The sequence below is a fragment of the Rana temporaria genome, chromosome 3 (assembly GCF_905171775.1).
Source record: "Rana temporaria chromosome 3, aRanTem1.1, whole genome shotgun sequence".
In the NCBI taxonomy this organism is placed as follows: domain Eukaryota; kingdom Metazoa; phylum Chordata; class Amphibia; order Anura; family Ranidae; genus Rana; species Rana temporaria.
In genome coordinates, this window is record NC_053491.1 from 393,698,252 (window position 1) to 393,721,843 (window position 23,592).

Genomic DNA, 23,592 nt, shown 5'->3' on the forward strand with positions numbered 1-23,592 from the left:
GAGGAGGCGACATATTGTCTCCTCAGTCCTCACCATCTATAAAACAATAAAAAAAAAAAATGATCCAACCATAAATTGTTTTTCAGAGCCGCAACAGTGACAGCCGCATTTGGAAACGTAGCCTTATGCCGCGTTCACACGATTGGAATTTCCGACAAGAAAACCATGGATTTTTTTTTTCAACGGAATGTTGGCTCAAACTTGCCTTGCATACACACGGTCACACAAATGTTGTCGGAAATTTTGACCATCAAGAACGCGGTGACGTACAACACTACAAGGAGCCGAGAAAAATGAAGTTCAATGATTCCGAGCATGCGTAGGATTTTTGTGCGTCAAAATTGCATACAGATGATCGGAATTTCCGACAAGAACTTGTCTTGTCGGAAAAATTGAGAACCAGCTCTCAAAAAGTCAGATGGAGCCTACACACGGTTGGAACTTCCGACCAAAAGCTCACATCAAACTTTTCTTGTTGGAAATTCCAACCGCATTAGACTGTTGTATATTGGGCAAATGTCTGGATTTTTTTCCAAAGTACAGCCCTACTTAATTGACTCAGTCCTTTGCTGTAAGGAAACCTGGAATCTAAAAAAGTTTTGATTGAACAGTACGGAAAGTGCTTAAAATAATGGAATGGTGAGGGATAAAAGGGAACAGATAAAACTTTCTGGACCTCATAAACGGTTTTACAGAAGCATGAGAACAAGCTTTGGATAAGGAAAAAACGCCCCAACAATAAAAACACGATAGCGGCTGCCACAGTACGATACAAACAACTCCTTGAAGAACCTTTACAAGAAGGCCAAAAAGAGCTTTAACTGCAGCGGAGTGATTCCTGAAGTCTCCTCTCCAATTTCTGATATTTTATTAAATGCCAAGTTTTGATCGCAGCTTGGAAGGGGTTTCTTTGTGTTAAACATATCCAACAATCACACATAGAAATACCTGTGGCAAGGATGCTGATCTGTGGTAAATGAAACTCTGTGGGCTATACGGATGATTCTGTGAACTCTGTATATCAGTGCACAGGGCTATACAGCTTATGTAAAAGTCTCTGAACGAAGAACTGTATGAGCAACCAATCCGCTTCTGCACTTCACATTCTAGGTTAAACCCATCAAAAGGGAGGGGGCTTCTTTGGGCAACGGACAGTATTTCAATTACTTCAATTATTTTGCATCTACTTACAGTTATACCTTTAGGCACTTTTACCTTAAAAGCGGTTGTAAAGGTACATGTTTTTTCACCTTAATAAATTCTATTCATTATGGTGAAAAAACATCCGCCAATAAGCGGCCGCCCAGACCCCCCCCCCTGTTTACTTACCTGAGCCCTGGAAAGTCCCACGTCACAAACGTGCTTGATTGTTGCCGGGGCTTCTCGGCTCTTCTATGGAAAGATTGTCAATCAAATCCAATGACGTGGCGCACCGGGAGGCGGGGTCAAGTGATGCACTCGGCGGCTATGGCCGCCGAGTGTATCACACAGGGGCGCGCCCACAAGCTGACCCCCTCGGGTAAAAGCTTCCCAGAGGAAGTTAGCTATTTCGGTGAGAAGCTGCGAGAGCCGCAATGAGACCCTAGAATCGAACTGCACAGTGGAGGTAAGTGTGACATGTTTGTTTTTAAAAACAATTAAAAACAAACCCACGGTACCCCTGTAAAGCAGAATCCAGACAAAAATGGAATTTATGTAATCATTTAATTTAGCTCCAGATGTTCTCAGTCTTCCAGGATAAATGACTGCCAGTATTATTTAAAGGGGTTGTAAAGCTTTGTGTTTTTTCACCTGAATCCATCCTATGCATCCTGTGAAAAACACCTTAAATTCTCCGTGATCCCACGTCGTTCTCTCCATGGCTGATCGGCTCCTCACTGGATAGATTGATAGCAGCGCAGCCAACGGTTTCCACTGCTGTCAATCAAATCCAGTGACACGGTCGCCGGGGGGCGGGGCCGAGTCATACACCTGCCGGCTATGCACGCCGAGTGTATAACATGGAAATGCGCCCGCAAGGGAGAGCGTTTCACAGAGGGGGTTCGCACTCCCCAGAAGAGGAAGTTCGGGGGCTACTCTGTGCAAAACGAACTGCACAGTGGAGGTATGTATGACATGTTTGTTATTTAAAAAAAATAATAACTGAACCTTTAGTGTCCATTTAATCCACTTCTAGTGAGCCCAGACTGTCATGGACTCTCCCTGGGCTTCGCTCCCTCATCATACAACTGCAACTTGGCGTATTACTCCAAGGTATGAAGCTTTTTCTTAAAATATTAATCAAAGCTTTATTTATTTTATAGCGCTAAAATAATGTAACATTTGCATAGAGTGGCATTTTTTTTTTTTTTACCCCATCTGAATGTAAATTTTAAATAATGCTTAGTGATGTACCGGTAATCATCACATCCATCTTGACTTGTACCAACACCAACTGCATATTTGGCTTCCATTCCACCAAGTGTTTCTTTAATATATCATGTCAGGTTGGTGTAAAACACCATACTGTTTTCTTAAACCAAAACTGTACTTCAAACATGACAGGGCAGGACAGGCTTGGCATGTGGGAGGTGAGGGGGAAAAAAAGCTTACGGAAGTTCCACATAGTCATCACTGGATGTTAGCCTGTTGTCCATGTGATGGCCCTATGTGTATCCAAGAAACATTTTGTTTTTGCCACAATCAAAAAATTTCCTTCTGTTGTCTTAATCTGAAGTCTAATCCACTGCAACCAGAATACAGAGAGCACCTCACAGGATTACTAGAAGTTTATATCTTGAAGCCTGTGCTCTGTAACGTACTGATTTCTCCTGCCAGACCATTCATTTGTGAGAGTGATCAGGAGGACCAGAGCGTGGCTGGGGATGCAGGTCCATCAATTCCAACCTATGTGTGTGTTTTTATGTCAGTATTACATTGTATATCCCTGTATGTTATGGTCGCTCAGGTGCTTATCTAATAGTTTTTTGAAAAGATCTATGCTCGCCGCTGAAACCACTGCCTGTGGAAGAGAATTCCACATCCTTACCGCTCTTACAGTAAAGAACCCTCTACGCAGTTTAAGGTTAAAGCGCTTCTCTTCTAATTTTAGTGAATCGTTGCGTGTCTTTTTAAATTCCCTTTCACGAAAAAGTTTTATCCCTATTGTGGGGTTGACCGTACGATATTTGTGCATTGAAATCATATCCCCTCTCAAGTGTCTCATCTCCAGAGAGAATAAGTTCAGTGCTTGCAGTCTTTCCCTGTAGCCGAGATCCTCCAGTCCCTTAAAAACTTTGCTCCCGGCCTATAGAAAAATGATGGCCAGGCGGTGGTTCAGTTTTCCTGACTGGGCGTCATATGACGTCCAGCAGGATAAGCTGCGATTGTGCGCCCAGGGGGCGTGCAGCGTGGCGATCGGTGGTGTGTCAGACACTGCAACACCAATCTCGGTAAAGTGTCCAATCACGGCTGATCACAGTGTAAACAGAAAAAGATGTTTGACAGACATGAGTAGAGGAGAGCAGATCTGCGGCTCTCCTGACAGGGGGGTCTGTGCTGTTATCAGCGCAGACCCTCCGCAGATGCCCGCCCAGGACCAACAGGGATGCCGCCAGGACCACCAGGGATGTCCATAAAGGACGCCCACCAGGTATGCCACCTGGATTACCAGGGATATGCCAATCAGTGCCCAGGCAGATGCCCATCAGCAATGCCTGCCAGTGCCCTTCAGTGCCGCCTGTCAGTGCCACCTATAAGTGCCCATCAGTGTTGATTATCAGTGCCCATCAGTGTCAATTATCAATGCCACCTATGAGTGCTACCTATCAATGCCCATCAGTGCTGCATAGTGGTGCCACCTATCAGTGCCCATCGTTAGTGCCCATCAGTGACACCTCATTGGTGCCGCCTTATCAGTGCTTCTATGACGCGCTCGCTGGAATGTGCTTTGTCTATTCCAGCGAGTGCGAGATGTCGGCACCATGTCACTGAGAATCAGCGCGATGCTGTCGTGCTAGAAACACATTCTCGGCAACATGTACTGTACCTAGGTGGATGCAGCATCGGTCTGATGCTGCATCTGTCCACCCCGCCTCTGCACTGAGAACCGAGCGATCTAACACCACAGATGGCTCGGTTCTCACAGCTCCTTGAGCAAAGAGCTGCTGACTGTCAATCAGCAGCTCTCCGCTCTGACCCCCCCCCCCCCCCACGGCTCACTAGAGCGCTGAGCTGTGGAGGGGTGGGGAGCGGCCGGCTCAGGCTCTCAGAGAATCTGAGACAGGTATCAGTCCAGACTATATTGTCGCGATGATGTGGTGCCTGGACTGATTCCTGTGACATTAGCAGAGAGACTTCAGACCGCTTTCTGCTAGAAATGGGTCACAGGAGTGCAAAATTAATTGCACTCCTGTGGACCATAGGAGAAGCCCAGCCAAACAAGCTCAGGCTGGACTTCTTTAATTGGCCCTGTGGACTGTAGAATCACACTCTCTATGGTATGAAGAGGTGAGAATTCTGTAGCCCTTACCCGTTTCTGTTGTCTTAATTGAGGTAGGGGTGAGTGAACATTGTCATCCTAAGAATAGAAAAGTGTTATTGGCAGAGTCACCAGATGAAAATGACAGGGCAAAAAGCATGAAAAGGGAAATTAAGGTCTGAAAGTTTTTTACCTGTATGCAGGTAAAAAACCTTCTGTGTGCAGAGTGTCCCCCCAATCGTTACCTGAGATCCCTCCGATCCACCCACGTTCATGATGGCCTCAGCTGTCCCGGGCTCTCTTTCCTCATTGGCTGAGACAGTCGCAGGAGCCTCTTAGCTCCCACTGCTGTCAATCACAGCCAGTGAGTCAAAAAGGAGAGGAATAGGGGAGGGGCAAGCCGCAGCTCTATGCGACTTATGGACGCCGAGAGAAGCGGCTTGGGAGCAAGCACACAGCGGTTCCCCCAGGGCAAGTGGCTATCTCTGGGGGCACTGCTTGAGGGGGGAGGGGCCAGGACCCAAAAAGAAAAGGATCGGAGCTGCTCTGTGCAAAACTACTGCACAGAGCAGGTAAGTAGAACATGTTTGTTATTAAAAAAAAACAAAGCTTTAATATAATTTTTATGTAGCCACCGCATCTAAGGGCTGGTAGGCTGAAATAATGTACCCTTTTGTTTTCTGGGTTTAGATACGCTTTAAAGGTAAGTACTGCAAGATTAACTTGTTCTTGAACATAAGGCCTCGTACACACCACCGGATCTATCCGCTGGGATTTATCCGCGGATCAGTTCCAGCGGATAGATCCGGTGGTGTGTACGTCCGAGCGGACATTTATCGGTGGAAAAAATTCCAGCCGACGGATTTCCAGCAGATAAAAATGTCTTAGCATGCTAAGAAATCTATCCGCTGGAATCCTGTCCAGCGGATTGATCCGGTGGTCTGTACAGACTCACCGAATCAATCCGTCCGCTCCTCTCCCTCGCATGCGTCGTAATGATTCGACGCATGCGTGGAAGTCTTTATCTTCCAGCGTCGCGCACGTTGCCGCGTCATCATCGCGGCGACGGCGCGACACGTCACCGCGGATGGATTCCGCGCGGATTTCGATCTGATGGTTAGTACAACCATCAGATCAAAATCCGCCAGAGGATTTATCCGCAGGAACGGTCCGGAGGACCGTTTCCAGCGGATAATCCTCTCGTGTGTACGGGGCCTAAAACATGTTATTATTGACCATTCTCTAGACTTCTCTAGTTAGTAGATGAAGGATACGGGTTGCCTAACCTTGTTGCAAACATTTCTGGGATCCTCCAGAGCCACTAAATAAAACAGAAGTCTCGCTGACTGCATTACACTGCAGTGACTGTCTCCGAGCTAAAATAAGTTATTATTCCACTGTCAAACACACAAGATAAATAGGGTATTTTAATGTCTTGGGTTTTCTCTCCTGGCTTCTATTCATCACTGAACTCGTAATTCGTCATGGATTCTCATACTAAGGGAGACATCCAGCACCAACAACTTTACACAACACATCGTTTCATCTCATTTAAAATGCACTGGACCATAGAAGCGAGTTGGCTACAGGGACGGTGCACCGTTCTCGGCCAGTTAAAATCCATTTCCTATTATAGTCATAGGAACTCAAGGAATATAAAATAATCAACTGGTGAATAATGGAACATTCAATCGCTTTTAACAGGGATTTTTGATTTAATATTAGGGTTATATAAAAGAAGCAGATTTTGACTTAACAAGATGGCATTATTACAGTCAAGTAAAATTTGGACACAAAAGGCAAGAACTCTTCAAGGGTGTCCAAGGATTCTCTGTAAATGGTTATATTAATATAATTTGTTGTCGTTTCTAATGGCTGCCAAATAGTTAGATTTCAACATGCCCTTTCTAATCAAAAAGCTATTTTCCAAGAGTTCAACCAGATAAAAGAGTTTTCAAATTAACCTATGAGATCAGAGGTGACCTCACAAAAATATGACAACATTTGGCAAAAGTGGACTTATCCTAGCATACAACTTTTAGCTTCCATAACACACGTGAGATGTATCCAGTACAGCGTTATGACAGAAAATATGTGATGCCCTGTACACACGATAGGTTAGTCTAATGAAACGGTCTGTTGGATTTTTCCATCAGTTATCCGATGAAGCTGATGATCAGTCGTGCCTACACACCATCAGTTAAAAAAAACGATTGTGTCAGAACGCGGTGACATAAAACACAACGACGTGCTGAAAAAAATGAAGTTCAATGCTTCCAAGCATGCGTCGACTTGATTCTGAGCATGCGTGGATTTTTAACCTATGGATGTACCTACAGACGATCGTTTTTTTCTATAGGTTTTTTATCCATCAGATAATTTTAAAACAAGTTCCTATTTTTTTAACCTATGGATAAATAACCGATGGTGCCCACACACAATCGGTTTGGTCTGATGAAAATGGTCCATCAGACTGTTTTCATCAGACTAACCTATTGTGTGATCAAGCGTTTTCCAACTAGGGTTTCTCCAGAGGGTTCCTTGAGCAATTTCTGCCTCTCAGATAAGTTCCCACTGACTAAAAATTATTGTTTTAGTGATCTGCAATTCTTCCCTTCCCAATAAGCAGAATTGTAAGAAGTTCTTTTTAATGACCATCACACTAATGTATCATAAAGCGGTGGACATTTTATTTTGTTTTGTTTTTTTACACCCTGCAAGGTACAGGCATAATGTGCTAGTACACATCATCTTATTATAGGCTAACCTATAGGTAAAAGTAATGCGTGGAGCTTTACGTCCACTATAAGCTGTAGATATAGTCATTGTAAGCAGGGGTTCCCTGAGACCAGAAAGTTATTTCAAGGGTTCCTCTGTGATGAAAAGGTTGAGAATGTCTGTACTAATCCAAGAACTATATATATATATATATATATATATATATATATATATATATATATATATATATATGTCACAAAAAGGTGGAAAACAAATGGCTCAAATGCACTTCACAGCGCCACAGACCTATGTTGTTTCTGAGCTGACTGAGGGTACACACGACCGGATCTGTCCGCTGGGATTTATCCGCGGATCAGTTCCAGCAGATAGATCCGGTCGTGTGTAGGGCCTAGCGGACATTTTCAAGCGGACATTTGTCCAGCCGACGGTTTTCCAGCGGATAAAAATTTCTTAGCATGCTAAGAAATCTATCCGCTGGAAACCTGCCTTCGGACTTATCCGGTCGTCTGTACAGACTCACCGGATAAGTCCGTCCAATCCCCATCCCTCGCATGCGTCGAAATGATTCGACGCATGCGTGGAAGTATTTACCTTCCTGGGTCGCTCACGTCGCTGTGTCATCGTCGCGGCGACGACGCGGCCACGTCACCGTGGATGTTTTCCGCAGGGATTTTGATCTGATGGTGTGTACAGCCATCAGATCAAAATCCGCCAGCGGACATATGCGATAGAAACGGTCCGGCGGACCGTTTTCATCGGATATCCGCCCGTGTGTACAGGGCCTAAGAAGTCAGTGGGAGTGGATGAACAGAGTCTATAAATAAACAAATATCACAGATTTTTAAAAAGGATATAAAAACGTAAGCAGCTATTTAAAAGTCCAAAAATTAGAAACCTCATAGAAGACACAAAATGCAAAAAAAGTATCAAGCTGAAACTGAAAGTCCAAATGATAAAACAGCGCTTTAAAATTGGTTAAATGTCCAACTGCATACAGGCATTTGAGTGATGACGTTGCAACAGAATATTCTACAGTGATGGGTGCTTCTAATAGTAGGTTAGTGATGCATCCTACACCTGCTCCCAGTCTTCACCAAAAGTGAGGCACTCTCCCCTTCGGGGTACAAACTCACCAGAAAACTAATAACACAGGCCTTAAGCAGTAACAATAACTCTCACTTGAATATCCATCAGCACTACCAGGGTCAGCGTGAGTTAACGCTCCATAGGAATATAAAAAATACAAGTGGTTACCAAAAATAGTGTAATCCCATTTTTAGTATATATAAAAGAGTAACCCTTTAAACAATAGACCCCCGCTCCAAATGCACATACCATCAATAAAGTGTTAATGAGCACAAAGTGATAGAAGTGTATTCACCGTTTGATATCCTAGTCCCCAGAAGCGTCCGTGTTGCCAACGCGGCACTGGAGTTCCTTCCTGGTCTGAGACAACCAACGGTGGAGCGCATTCATCACTTCCGGTTTCGGATCGGCATAGTAGCCCTGCCCTGATCAGTTTCGTCACTCGTTTGACTTCAACAGAGGGCCCTCTGTTGAAGTCAACTTCTGTTGAAGTGACGAATGCGCTCCACTGTTGGTTGTCTGTGCAGACCCTGAAACTGAGCTGCAGCGTGGTGGCCAAGATCATACAGCGGTTTAACAGGACAGGTTCCACTCAGAACAGACCTCGCCATGGTCGACCAAAGGAGTTTAGTGCATGTGCTCAGCGTCATATTCAGAGGCTGTCTTTGGAAAATAGACGTATGAGTGCTGTTGGCATTGCTGCAGAGGTTGAAGAGCTGAGGGGTCAGCCTGTCAGTGCTCAGACCATACACTGCACACTGCATCAAATTGGTCTGCATGGCTACCATCCCAGAAGGAAGCCTCTTCTAAAGATGATGCACAAGAAAGCCCACAAACAGTATGCTGAAGATATAAAGACTAAGGACATGGATTACTGGAACCATGTCCTGTCGTCTGATGAGACCAAGATGAACTTATTTGGTTCAGATGGTGTCAAGCATGTGTGGCGGCAACCAGGTGAGGAGTACAAAGACAAGTGTGTCTTGTCTACAGTCAAGCATGGTGATGGGAGTGTCAGGGCCTGGGGCTGCATGAGTGCTGCCAGCACTGGGGAGCTACAGTTCATTAAGGGAACCATGAATGCCAACATGTACTGTGACATACTGAAGCAGAGCATGATCCCCTCCCGACGGAGACTGGCGCGCAGGGCAGTATTTCAACATAATAACGGCCCCAAACACACCTCCAAGATGACCACTGCCTTACTAAAGAAGCTGAGGGTAAAGGTGATGGACTGGCCAAGCATGTCTCCAGACCTAAACCCTATTGAGCATCTATGGGGCATCCTCAAACAGAAGGTGGAGGAGCGCAAGGTCTCTAACATCCACCAGCTCTGTGATGTCGTCACAGAGGAGTGGAAGAGGACTCCAGTGGCAACCTGTGAAGCTCTGGTGAACTCCATGCCCAAGAGGGTTAAGGCAGTGCTGGAAAATAATGGTGGCCACACAAAATATTGACACTTTGGGCCCAATTTAGACATTTTTATGGAAACATTTTTTGGTGGGGGGTCAGCCTGTCAGTGCTCAGACCATAAGCCACACGCTGCATCAAATTGGTCTGCATGGCTCTTGTCCCAGAAGGAAGCCTCTTCTTAAGATGATGCACAAGAAAGCCCACAGTTTGCTGAAGACAAGCAGACTAAGGACATGGATTACTGCTGGAACTATGTCCTGTGGTCTAATGATACCAAGATAAACTTATCTAGTTCAGATGGTGTGCGTGGCAGCAACCAGGTGAGGAGTACAAAGACAAGATTATCTTGTCTACAGTCAAGCATGATGGTGGGAGTGTCAAGGTCTTGGGCTGCAGGAGTGCTGTCAACAATGGGGAGCTACAGTTCATGTAGGGAACTATGAATGCCAACATGTACTGTGACATACTGAAGCAGAGCATGATCCCCTCCCTTCGGAGACTGGGAGCAGGGCAGTATTCCAACATGATAACGACCCCAAACACGACCACTGCCTTGCTAAAGAAGCTGAGGGTAAAGGTGATGGACTGGCCAAGCAGGCTTCAAACCTAAACCCTATTGAGCATATTGTGGGGCATCCTCAAACGGAAGGTGGAGCAGCGCAAGGTCTCTAACATCCACCAGATCCGTGATGTCATCATGGAGGTGTGGAAGAGGATTCCAGTGGCAACCTGTGAATCTCTGGTGAGCTCCATGCCCAAGAGGGTTAAGGCAGTGCTGGAAAATAATGATGGCCATGCAAAATATTGACACTTTGGACCCAATTTGGACATTTTCACTTAGGGGTGTACACACTTTTATTGCCAGTGGTTTAGACATTAATGGCTGCATGTTGAGTTATTTTGAGGGGACAGCCAATTTACACTGTTATACAAGCTGTACACTCACATTGTAGCAAAGTGTCATTACTTCAGTGTTGTCACATGAAAAGATATAATAAAATATTTACAAAAATGTGAGGGGTGTACTCACTTTTGTGAGATATATATGTACATATAGCTATCCTCACAGAAGTGGGTCTCTGTGTTATACTGTATGCTCTAATTTGTTTGTGCTGAAAGTTTTCTGCACAGTGCACTCCAAAAACACAGACTGAGCTGTCAATGACCGTTCCAGGTCTCATAATAATGACTAGGAACTGGAAGGCCTGGTTCCCAATCACCTAAGCCTTTGATTGGTCATCTCAGTAATCAGTCACTGTACAGCACGCCTCTGTGTTGTTTTCTCCGCTTGGGGAGAAATGCATAGTATTTTGCTAGAGTGTAAACAAAAATATTGTGTGTATATGCAGTTACCTTTGTTTTTCCTCATGGGTGAAAGCAGGTAACAGCAATTACAGACAGAAAAAAATATAGTGCAACATGCTTGCATAATATCGCGCTTATCTGGATAGCCCCTGCATGTCACCACACAGCACAGAAGAGTCACATTATGCCCTTCACATAAATTTGAACGCACAAAAATTTAAATAAAATAAAAGGGAGCACAAAAATTGAAATAAAATAAAAGGGAGCTGTGTAACGCAATACAACGTGCATCACACTATCCTCTGCTGCACGGCTCTGCAGTCCAAAACGGCTACTGCCCAAATACTAAACTGCTGCAATTTAGTAGGTTGAACAAGGACCTAAAAAATCTAGATCAGGGTCATGGACAGAGTCAAAGGTCAAAGTCAAATGTCGGGTTACTGTATTTTAATAGTTGCTGAAGCCTAGGCTAAACGAAATAGGACTTTGTATGAGGCTATGTACATAAATAGACAATAGCCTCCATCCCTGTTGAATTGGGAAAGGGAAGGACAGGTGGGACTTTAAATTAATCATGCAGCCAAGGAGAGAGCACGTCAAAGTGGGTCTAGTAAGTAGTACTACTAGACACACTTTGACGTGCTCTCTCCTTGGCTGCACGATTCATTTAAAGTCTCTTACTGTATTTTAAGTTGAAAAAAAAAAAATTCAATTTAGTATTAGTGTCAGTATGTTTTATGTAGGACAAAAAAAAGCAAAATGTGCACTATTGTTTCTCCTCCCTACTCTGGGTACAAATTACATACACATATGTGGTATCGCTATAATCATAAGGTGCAGGAAATGTATTTAATTTTTTTGGTGGTATGGTAATAGCAAGAAATATACAACTACAGATTTCAATGAATTTTTACTATTTTGTGCTGATTTTCCTTTAATAAAAAAAATATTAGGATATATCCATTACCATTTACCAAACAAATGAAAGCTTAATTTGTCCTGAAAAAAAAAAAAAAAAAAAACATGCTATAATTGAATTGGTCACACTGGTACACAAGTATTTGCAATGGTGTGTACAGTTTCACCAACACATGTCAAAGTTGCAAAACGGTGTTCAGGCGTTAAGTTTAATTTTAACCTCCATCGTGAAGGGGTTAATCTTTGTTGGCACTGTAGGGTAATGGCGGACATTGATGAGGTATCTGACCTTCCACTTACTACCAAAACTCACCATCACAAAACATAAGTGGGCAGTGAGACTTTCTACATGTTGAAAATTCATCAATGACAAGAGATTCTAACATCAGCCACAATGTACAATATGTAGTCACATAAATTGTAGATCTGCAATCAGACATTGTACTAGCACCCTCTGTTAGTCTTCAATATCCTGTTACTGTAGTAGCGTAGGGAGTCTTATTATGACTAATAGGTACCAGAAACGATAGTGCGCTCAATAATTCACAAAGACCTGGTCTGACATGTCCCCTGCTCTGAAATAAAATTCTACATGAGGACATAGGGGTGCCAGCATAGAGCACTGCAGAGTGAGGAGAGGGAGCAGCTGTTTTTCTCACAGATAAATGTATTTTAAACTGTGTATGAATACAAGATTATCAATTTGACAAACTGCAGCTTATCAGTCCTGGGATGTTTTGCCTGCAATAATTTTCTTGATCCTACCAGTAACACACTTCCTGTTCTAGGCTGACAAGTGACAACATATACTGCAGTGTATCTATGGAGGAGCAGCATATCCCCCTAGGACGAGAAGTGTTTTAGGACTGCAGAACACCTCCCCTTTTCCACAACTCGATGACATACATAGAGGTGTTTTGTGCTCCATAGAGCTAACAGGGCTTAACTAAGTTTTGTACTGAATTCCAGACCAGATTTATTGAAATTAATTTTTTGAGGCTGAAAAATCTAAATCCACGCTGGAACGAGAAGTGATTGGCATTCATACGTGTATCTCTGTTGGGATGAGATGTCATCACATTCAGAACACTGGTCCTTTCTCATCCCAACATGGATACGCTGATATCTCGGTTTTTAGCCACAAAGTACACATTTAGCCTGGGTTCACACTATAGCGATATAGATGTGGGTTTTCCCCGCATCCAATTTGCATTTCAATAGGGCCGGTTCACACAGCTACGTGGCGATTGCGGAGCGGATTGCACAGGATTCCTGTGTGTCTTCTGGTCTGTTTCAGGTCCAAATTCAACCAAATATTTTAATCGGAATCAGACCTGAAAAGGTGAACAGGGATGCACCGGACCCCCTGCACGGAGGTGTAAACCCAGCCTCAAAAGAATCTCTCCAAGAATTAAGTACCAACCTTACAGCTGAGCCCTGAAGAAGGAGCAGCCATCGTCTGAAATGTGTTGGATGTATTTTGTTCAATAAATGTTTACCAATTTTTTGTTCAATAAATGTTTATCAATTTTAAGCTATCTGACTGTTTTCAACATGCCCTCCAAACTTTATACCCAAAACCTGCATCAGAACGGTCCAGGGATAATATAATGTTTCTGATATTTGATACTGCAGGCCCTGACTGAGAAGAAGGGGTAAAACTCACTTCAGATGTTCTGAAACATTTTAGTGTGGTCACTGATCCCTAGCAAATAAGTCTGGGTGGCTGGCTTGCTAGACTTTCATGGTTCTGTCTTTGGAATGGCTCCTCCTGAGAGAATTGCAGTACAAGAGTTGAAGAGGAAGACAACTACAGGGAGTGCAGAATTATTAGGCAAATTAGTATTTTGACCACATCATCCTCTTTATGCATGTTGTCTTACTCCAAGCTGTATAGGCTCGAAAGCCTACTACCAATTAAGCATATTAGGTGATGTACATCTCTGTAATGAGAAGGTGTGTGGTCTAATGACATCAACACCCTATATCAGGTGTGCATAATTATTAGTCAACTTCCTTTCCTTTGGCAAAATGGGTCAAAAGAAGGACTTGACAGGCTCAGAAAAGTCAAAAATAGTGAGATATCTTGCAGAGGGATGCAGCACTCTTAAAATTGCAAAGCTTCTGAAGCGTGATCATCGTACAATCAAGCGTTTCATTCAAAATAGTCAACAGGGTCGCAAGAAGCGTGTGGAAAAACCAAGGCGCAAAATAACTGCCCATGAACTGAGAAAAGTCAAGCGTGCAGCTGCCAAGATGCCACTTGCCACCAGTTTGGCCATATTTCAGAGCTGCAACATCACTGGAGTGCCCAAAAGCACAAGGTGTGCAATACTCAGAGACATGGCCAAGGTAAGAAAGGCTGAAAGACGACCACCACTGAACAAGACACACAAGCTGAAACGTCAAGACTGGGCCAAGAAATATCTCAAGAATGATTTTTCTAAGGTTTTATGGACTGCTGAAATGAGAGTGAGTCTTGATGGGCCAGATGGATGGGCCCGTGGCTGGATTGGTAAAGGGCAGAGAGCTCCAGTCCGACTCAGACGCCAGCAAGGTGGAGGTGGAGTACTGGTTTGGGCTGGTATCATCAAAGATGAGCTTGTGGGGCCTTTTCGGGTTGAGGATGGAGTCAAGCTCAACTCCCAGTCCTACTGCCAGTTTCTGGAAGACACCTTCTTCAAGCAGTGGTACAGGAAGAAGTCTGCATCCTTCAAGAAAAACATGATTTTCATGCAGGACAATGCTCCATCACACGCGTCCAAGTACTCCACAGCGTGGCTGGCAAGAAAGGGTATAAAAGAAGAAAAACTAATGACATGGCCTCCTTGTTCACCTGATCTGAACCCCATTGAGAACCTGTGGTCCATCATCAAATGTGAGATTTACAAGGAGGGAAAACAGTACACCTCTCTGAACAGTGTCTGGGAGGCTGTGGTTGCTGCTGCACGCAATGTTGATGGTGAACAGATCAAAACACTGACAGAATCCATGGATGGCAGGCTTTTGAGTGTCCTTGCAAAGAAAGGTGGCTATATTGGTCACTGATTTGTTTTTGTTTTGTTTTTGAATGTCAGAAATGTATATTTGTGAATGTTGAGATGTTATATTGGTTTCACTGGTAAAAATAAATAATTGAAATGGGTATATATTTTTTTTTTGTTAAGTTGCCTAATAATTATGCACAGTAATAGTCACCTGCACACACAGATATCCCCATAAAATAGCTAAAACTAAAAACAAACTAAAAACTACTTCCAAAAATATTCAGCTTTGATATTAATGAGTTTTTTGGGTTTATTGAGAACATGGTTGTTGTTCAATAATAAAATTAATCCTCAAAAATACAACTTGCCTAATAATTCTGCACTCCCTGTATTTTGTTACACTTCACTATAAGCACAGGTGGTATATAGAGATACAAGTTTACCTTGGCATGATCGCTCATCAGTCAGTAACTTGTAGCCTTTCTGGCAGCTGCATTCAAAGCTCCCAACAGTATTACGACAGAAATGGTCACAGCCACCGTTGTTGACCAGGCATTCATCAATATCTGAAAGAAGGGGAAAATAAATGAGTATCTTTTCAATTATGGATGGAAAGAACGGTATAAACAAAAATGTTTTCTTTACTATCAGTTTTAGATAATTTCCCCAATGCCAAACTGAGCAGGACTGCTGCCTACTTGACTTGACCTGCAACTTCCCTCCCACAGTCCTATCTTCTTGCACCCAGTTTTTTCTTGATAGAGAGTTGTCAGAGTGTGTATAATTACAGATATCCTGTGCTGAATGAATTATGATGGTTCCCATTACCTTCCTTCCTTACTGCCCTGCCAATTACGGTTTTTAATAATCCGAATCACTGACCATGAAATTGAGTAGAAATCAGGGGTTCTCGCTTTACTGTGTCTTGTTCCAAATCAGAACCTCGGACAGGCAATTAACATTTTCAGAAGGTGTTCAACAATGGCAGACTGCATTATTCACTCTTTACAGGTTTCTGTTAAAGGCACAGTCCACCTTTTGGAAAAAAAACAAAAAACAAATGCGCCCACAGAAAAAAAAAAAAATCTGTGCGTCACGGGTGCAATGGATAGGCTCCAGAAGACTCTTTCTTTGACCATTATGGGCCTTGAGGTACTTCTCTATGGACTACAAGTGGTCACTACACTTGAGCTCTTTGCCAGGGTGGCAAGTGAGTCTTGTGGTCTTTCAATCACAGATCTATGTGAATGGTTCTGTAACCATGTTTCATGTTACACCCTACATATGGTTATAACGTGAAGCAGGGTCACAAAGGTGAACTTCAGCCATATATACCGCATATACTCGAGTATAAGCCGACCCAAATATAAGCCAAGGTACCTAATTTTACCACAAAAAATGGAAAAATGTATTGACTCGAGTATAAGCCTAGGGTGTCCATCTGCATGCCTCACTGTGCCTTACTTTGCCTCAATGTGCATGCCTCACTGTGCCCATGTAGATTTGAGGGGGACATGAAATGTAAATAAAAAAATTGTATATTTGCTTGCACATGATTGGATGATAAAAAATCAGCAGAGCTTCCCCTCATTTCAATCTTCCCCTAAGATCTACAGTGTCTTGCAGTACACTTGTAGTACAAAGTGAATTTGCCTTTAGTAAATCAACCCCATAGCATGTCTTTTCATAGCGAGTCTTTTCTGCAATAAAGGGCCCTTTCACACGTATGGACAAACGGTCCAATTTTTACAAGTCCGTTTACAGACTTGTAATGCTTCCCTATGGCATTGCAGACGTTAGCGGATTGAGCATCCGCTAACGTCCGCAAACATCCGCCTCCGCAAAGATCCGCTTTTTCAGACGGAAGAAAACCCTATTTTTCTTCCGTCTGGCGGAACGGATCGGATGAATACGGACACACGGTCCGTATTCATCCGATTCCCCATAGGGGAGAGCGGAGGAAAGACAGGGCGGTCTCTGCACAGTGTGCAGGGACCGCCCTGTCCACCGACAGCTCAGCTGGGATTTACAGATGATCCCCGCTGAGCCGACGGACACACACGGGGCGGATCAATACGGATCCGCTCCGTGTGAAAGGGCCCAAAGAGCTGCCTGCTCAGTTTTTTGAAAGTTAGGTTTAGTTCTACTTTAAGATGAAAAATTAACACCTTTGGCAACCAACATGTCCCATGATGTAGTTCGGTGGTAAATTTTTTAGTCCGCTAGAGCATTCCTTCAATGCCGCGTACACACGATTGGAATTTCCGACAAGAAAAATTTCAGAGCGGGTTCTCAAATTTTCCGACGGAAAAGTTCTTGTCGTCTGTGTGCATTTTTTTTCTCGGCTCGTTGTAGTGTTGTGCGTCACCGCGTTCTTGACAGTCGGAATTTCAGACAACATTTGTGTGCCCGTGTGTATGCAACACAAGATTCAGCCAAAATTCAGTCTAAAAAAAAAATCCACTGTTTTCTTGTCGGAATTTCCGATCTTGTGTACGCGGCATTAAAGGAATGAACAATGCGCTAATGTACAGGAAAGAACATTGCACTTCAAACAAATATCCAACCTATTGTTTTCTTTTGCTCTAATTCCCACAGAGAGATTTTGAAGAGTGGTCTACTATTTACAATAAAAACAGCATATTTTTTCACTGCCAACTGATGTGTAATATCTCAAATTAAAGCCAGCTGAGTGATCTTGTGCTCAGTGAGAGAACACTACAGCTGGCAGATAAAGTCTTCTGGTTTTGTCATTCATAATGAGAATAAAGCCCAGGCAAATCATCCAGCACTGCCTCGGAGGGTTGTGGAACTAAAAGTCCCAGCAGGTTTCCTATATTTGGATTACCAGAACATCAGGACATGCTGGGATTTGTGAAACAAGAGCAGAAATAGGACTGCTGTGTGCACTTCTCAACTTTTACATATAAGGATATATACAGTATATATAAATATACTTTGCCCCAAATGCCTTTGCAAACCCAGATATTACTTCTACTACTACACTACTGTAATAGTAGCAGTAACATCATTACTGTGCTGTACATAGCCTGTGCAGATAGCAGAGCTGTGAGAGAGACCCATCAGTCCCTGACCTCTACAGGGTTCCTGCAGGAAACTACAGGAGGGGGGGTGGAGACAAGACCAGTCACCCTGCACAAGGAGAGAGAACCACAGTGACTGGTCTTCATATTGGATTACTGCACAGATCTAGAAGAAACACATAAAACAAGTAAGAATACACATGCATCTTGTATTAGACAATATTTGCTCATTCGGCTTTCACAGAGATTCTAACTCCCACTCACTCTATCAAAGTTTGGTCTGACATTTGACATTAAAGAGCTTACAATTCTCCTGTAAGCAAATGAAGTTGGATGAAGCTAAAGCATAAATAAGACTGTAAGCACCTATTTGTTGTCATCTACACTGAGTTGTTCATCAACAGTACTTCTAAACTGTCAAACAAGCAGCAGCTGCATCCAATCAGACATGGTTAGGCTGGGTTCCCTTATGTGCGGCCGTGGATTCGTACCTGGGGTCCTGTGCGTGTCTGTTCACCAATTCAGATGCAAATCAGGTCCAAATTTGTGCCTGCGTTCGCACCTGAATCTGAGCCAAAACACACACAGGACCGCGGCTGCCCCGGATAATTGTGAACCGGCTCCATTGAGAGCTGGTCACACTCCCATGTCATGCAAACATGAATGTGGGGTTGCATCCAATTCACAGATGTGTGAACCCAGCCTTAAGGTATACAATATAATAGTCCACAAGTGAGACCTGTCCATCTGCACTGTTTATCGTGGATCCAACATTCCAATAGGGCTGGTTCCCACCTGAATCGTACATCAACTTGGTCCACATTCCTCTGCTATTCCTGTGTGATTCTACGCAGTGCGACTTTCAGCCTGTACAATGGTACTGCGGTACCATGCGATCCAGTGCAGGCAAACGCACAGTGTTTGCAATCTGCATTTGGGGTGTCATTAGGAAGACACTGACACCTGCAGGCGATTTCAAACCCAGTGGCCCAGATTCAGGTAGAGCCGCGCAATATTTGCGTGGGCAAAGGGCAAAGATTTTGCTCTGCGCCCACGCAAATATTTGGATTTGCCCGCGATTCACGGAGCAGTAGCTCCGTAAATTGCGCCGGGCGCTATGCTAATTAGCCCTGCGTAAGGGCGCCTAATGTAAATGATCCCGCCGGGGGCAGGAATCATTTAAATTAGGCGCGCTCCCGCGCCGAGCGAACAGCGCATGCTCCGTCGGGAAACTTTCCCGACGTGCATTGCGGCAAATGACGTCGCAAGGACGTCATTTGCTTCTAAGTGAACGTGAATGGCGTCCAGCGCCATTCACGAATCACTTACGTAAACGACGTGAAATAGCTTCTTGAATCTGGGCCAGTGTGTTTTGAATGCAGTGCAGTGCAATGTGAGTTTTCCACCACTGCTCTCTGGTGTGAACAAGCCCTAAGTGTTCTTTCAGTCAACCTGTAGGCTGAATGAAAGAAATGTATGTGTGTGTGACTAGCTTTAGGAATAGTTTGCCCAAATGTGTTTTTACACAAAGAAGTTTGGGGTTATCCATTTTTATCAGTGGCAGAAGGTATTTACAGGTGCTGAAAATAACAATTTGATATGGAAATAATTCCCATAGATGCATGTGGATTTGGTCAACTTTAAAATGTACCTTTTTTTGACTGGTCCAGTGTTTGAAGCTGAACCCCATCTATTCTCTAGGAACTAATGTTATGAAAGTCAAAGATGACTCCCATTGGCTCGGCCAAAAATATATCTGCCTACCCTGTTAAACATAATAGGTTCTCTTTAAATGTATTTAGAAAATCTCAAAGCACTAAAGAAAGCCTATCCTTTAATTACTACTTAGTGTATCACTAAATTAGAACAAGTGTAAGTCAGCTGTTCTGGGGCTTGTGATTTGCTTTGTAGTGAAGCAAGGACAGCGGCAGGTGGGTCTTGCACCTTTAAATACAAGTCCCACAATTATATCTTGACAAGATCCCTCTAAAGGTCCCCTAGACTTTAAGGGCTTTTATTTCCATCGGGAAATTGCTTTGGGCTTGAGTTTGATCTTCATTTTCCTCTCACTTCACAGCCCTAATTCACTGGACTTGGAGTCCCAGTGCTCTTTCCACAGCCAATGATCTCATTTTAATGTCAGATTTTAATATCAGCAGCTTGGCTCTTATCTAACACACACACATCGAAAAACACTTCAGTCAGCTACAAGTAAGCAGAAGAAGCTGCATTGTAAGGGTATAGGATTGGGTTGTCTATGACAGTACACTTATAAGAGAACGGAGGTTGGTTATCACATTATATAGCAATTTCAACCCTGTATATATTGAATACCTTCATTATTGTCCATCTCGTAAAGTGGTGGGCAGTAGCAGGATCCACAGTGCCCAGATGAGGACGGGCTGATACACCCTAATGTGTAGGGCACCATCAATGCCAATCGTTTCTCAAGAAAGTAAATATTAAACTTTCTTTTACAGGGTGGATCTGTTTTTACAATGTGATCATAGCTAAAGGATTGCTTAAAAATAGCAGGAGTTCTAACAAAGTGTATATATGAGGAATTCTTTTATTCTTTGTTTTTTTGTTTTTGATTATCAGAGAATGGTTAAAACCTGTCAGGTTTTCATTCACTCCCTATCCTGGAGAAGCAGATTGCTATTTTTGAAAGTTGATTGGCCAATATTAAAAAACCTTTTGATAACAGATCTATGATATGACTATCACTAATACCTTGGTAGGTTTGTGTCAACTTATCGGGAATGGTTCAATAACTTGTAATTATTAAACTTTTTAATAAAACTTTATTGAGTTAAAAAAACGAAATCCACAAATACAGGTGCCTAAAAACAAATAAGTCACAATAAAAACAAAGATGGTGGTCAAAAAATTAACAACTGTTCTTTCTCTGTTGCATCCTTTCTAGCTGAAAAAAGTGAGTCATGAAATCCTGCACTACAACAGGGGTAAGAGACATTGTGGGGGAAGAAAGAAAATAGGAGAAAATTGTTAAAAATTTTGAATTTATATTTTTTTGCCATGGAGGTCTTTTGGGGCCATGCCATGTTAATACATAACTTTATAAAAAAAATTCCATATGAGGCCTAACAGGGACACTTCCATATTGATTTACCATATCTGTTTAGTAAAATGCAAAGGCTAGCTACTCATAGCAACCAATGCCTTTGCAAGATGAAACCTAGTGTTATGGAGTACTGTCCCCTGCTCTTTTCCTCAAATTTGTTATCACCATCATAGCCCTTGAGGGCTGGTATTTTGTTTTTTATTAATATTCCTTAGAATTTCTGAAAAGTAAACTGATAATACGAAGTCTGCAAACAGAGTGCACGTAAATTGATATAAACACGTCAATGCTAGCACACGTATGTTATATTTCTCCCGTGCCCCGGCAGAGCCCTTACCGGTAACCATGGCAGTGAGACAGCAGGCTCAAGACATGTTTTCCTAGCATAAGCCCTGGATATCACCCCTCTAGTCAAACAATGAGCCAGAAGATTAACAAGGATTTCACAGCGAGGAAAAGGGGACTCTTCCAAGTAATAAAAGCAATGTGCTTTCTTCTGCTTCATCCGCTAGGTATTATGAAATCTATCCATGCACGGGGTCAAATACATAGAAAGACGATTAGAGTCCGCAAGGCTCTGGACACCTCTGTCATTGGTCGTGCAGCTACTGCTGTCACTGCTGAGCGGCTGTGGTTTAGGGCTCAGGTTTACCTCTGGAGCATTTCCCACTTGTCACATATTTGCCGCTGCATTCTGCATTTTCTCTTACTTGAGCCTGTGACCTTGGCAGGACAAAGCAACGGGTTTACCTGATTAATGCCAGCCCAAGACCTGCTGCCTGTCCACCCATCACAGTCCTGTGTAAGCTCCAATTTATCCTGTTCAGAGCCCAAGGTCACTATACAAGGCTGGATTCTTTCTTGCTCAGCCCCCAAAAAATCAAATCTATATCCTTATGCACATTAGACTTTCTCAACCTTTCCAACACAGAGGAACCCTTAAAAACCTTCTGGGCTTGGGGAACCCTTGCTAAAAATTACTATATCCACAACTTATGATACATTGGTGTGATGGTCAGTGGGAAAATGCCCCTTACACTTACGGTCATTGGAAAGAATTTTCCACCTTACAGATAGCTAAAAAAGATAATTGGTGTCAGTAGGGACTTCTCTAAGAGGTAAAAATCACCACTGCTGGCTATCGTATTTAATGTGGCTGTAAAGGCTTTTTTTTTGCTGTAAAATATTACATTTGTTTGTACATTTTGTAAAGAATGGTATACTCACCTGCTCTGTGCAATGGTTTAGCACAGAGTGGCCCCACTTATGGGGTCCCCCGATCATGCTCTAGGCTACTCATTCTCGGCACGCCAGCATAGGAAGCAGCTTCTTGTTACTTGCATTCACTGTTCCGGCACCGCTCATTTATCATCTCCCACCTCCTGGCCTCTAAATGACAGCCAGTCAGAGTTCAGGACTAGAAATCATCTGTCGAGGGAGGATCACTCCACCTGTCAGAATGTATTACTTTCCACACTAGTGCTGAGTGCAAGAACGCACTCAGTACCCTACTGCAGCTATGCATGTGTGCTGTGTGATGTGATCTGGGCAGTAACTCAGCTGTTGTAGCTGACAGTTGGCAGGCGCTATCAAAATGTCCGCTCATGACCTACCTGCTGGATGACCATGATCGACAGGTAGATCGCAATTGATGGGTTGCCGACCCTCGCTTTAGAACCACTTTAAGCAGTTTGGCAGCTGCCTAAATACCCAAAACAGAAACTGTATCTGATAGATTGCAGTCACTTGTTCAGCCTATGATTTTCCACCAGCTTAGGAGATTTTTTTTAAATCGACTTATGTTGAGCCACATGGTGCTTTCAGGGCCATCTCCATGGCTTAAATTTCAGATGCTTTAGCATGAATCAGCAAGACATCTATGGGGTCCTTTACATGGAATTAAGGGCTCCTCCCCACCCCAGCACGGAACACCTGGTGATTAGAAGCCAGCACATTCAACATTGCATCATTGGAGGAAGGGAAAGTGGTAACACATTCCCCCATGCTCATTAGTGCAAGGAATATGACTTTACTCTGTCATGCAAGCAGTGTAACGGGATCATGAATGGAAGGTGAATTTAAGCTAGAAAGAATAGAGACACCACAGGTTCACCTTTAAAAACAAACTAATCTCGCAAGACCATTCATTTCCACAAAAATGTGTATATAATGTATTTTTTGCATGTTATTTACCTGTAAAAGCCTCCCTTGTATAGACATCAAAAAGTCATAAAACTGCAGATGGGTTCTGCCATCTTGGATGTGATGTCAGCAACCTCAGCAGACTGAGCTGTCCATTTATGAAGTAGTGAAAAATATTCACTGCTCCGTTCTCCGGCATTCACAGAAGAGGTCATTCTCCTCTGAGTGCCAGTTCATAAAGCGGTGTAGATCACTTCTCCTTTGGAGGAGTGAAGCGATCTACAAACGCTTCAAACAGTGGAGAACGCCCCCTGGTTCTGGAATCTTATGAGACAATAACGAGATTACAGTACCAGGAATTCACTGAAACACTTAAGGTGTCCGTTTATTAAGGAGTGATAAATTATCACTGCA

The 23,592-nt window shown here is 43.3% G+C and overlaps 1 protein-coding gene across 2 annotated transcripts in view; it reads right to left on the reverse strand.

Annotated features, from left to right (window-relative positions):
• SCUBE1 (signal peptide, CUB domain and EGF like domain containing 1) overlaps window positions 1-23,592 on the reverse strand; it is a 345,627-nt gene that overhangs the window by 65,870 nt on the left and 256,165 nt on the right. For both annotated transcript variants that reach the window (XM_040345826.1, XM_040345825.1), the window contains one exon: window positions 15,351-15,473. In XM_040345826.1, coding sequence (XP_040201760.1) covers window positions 15,351-15,473 — 123 coding nt within the window. The remainder of the gene's footprint in view (window positions 1-15,350; window positions 15,474-23,592) is intronic.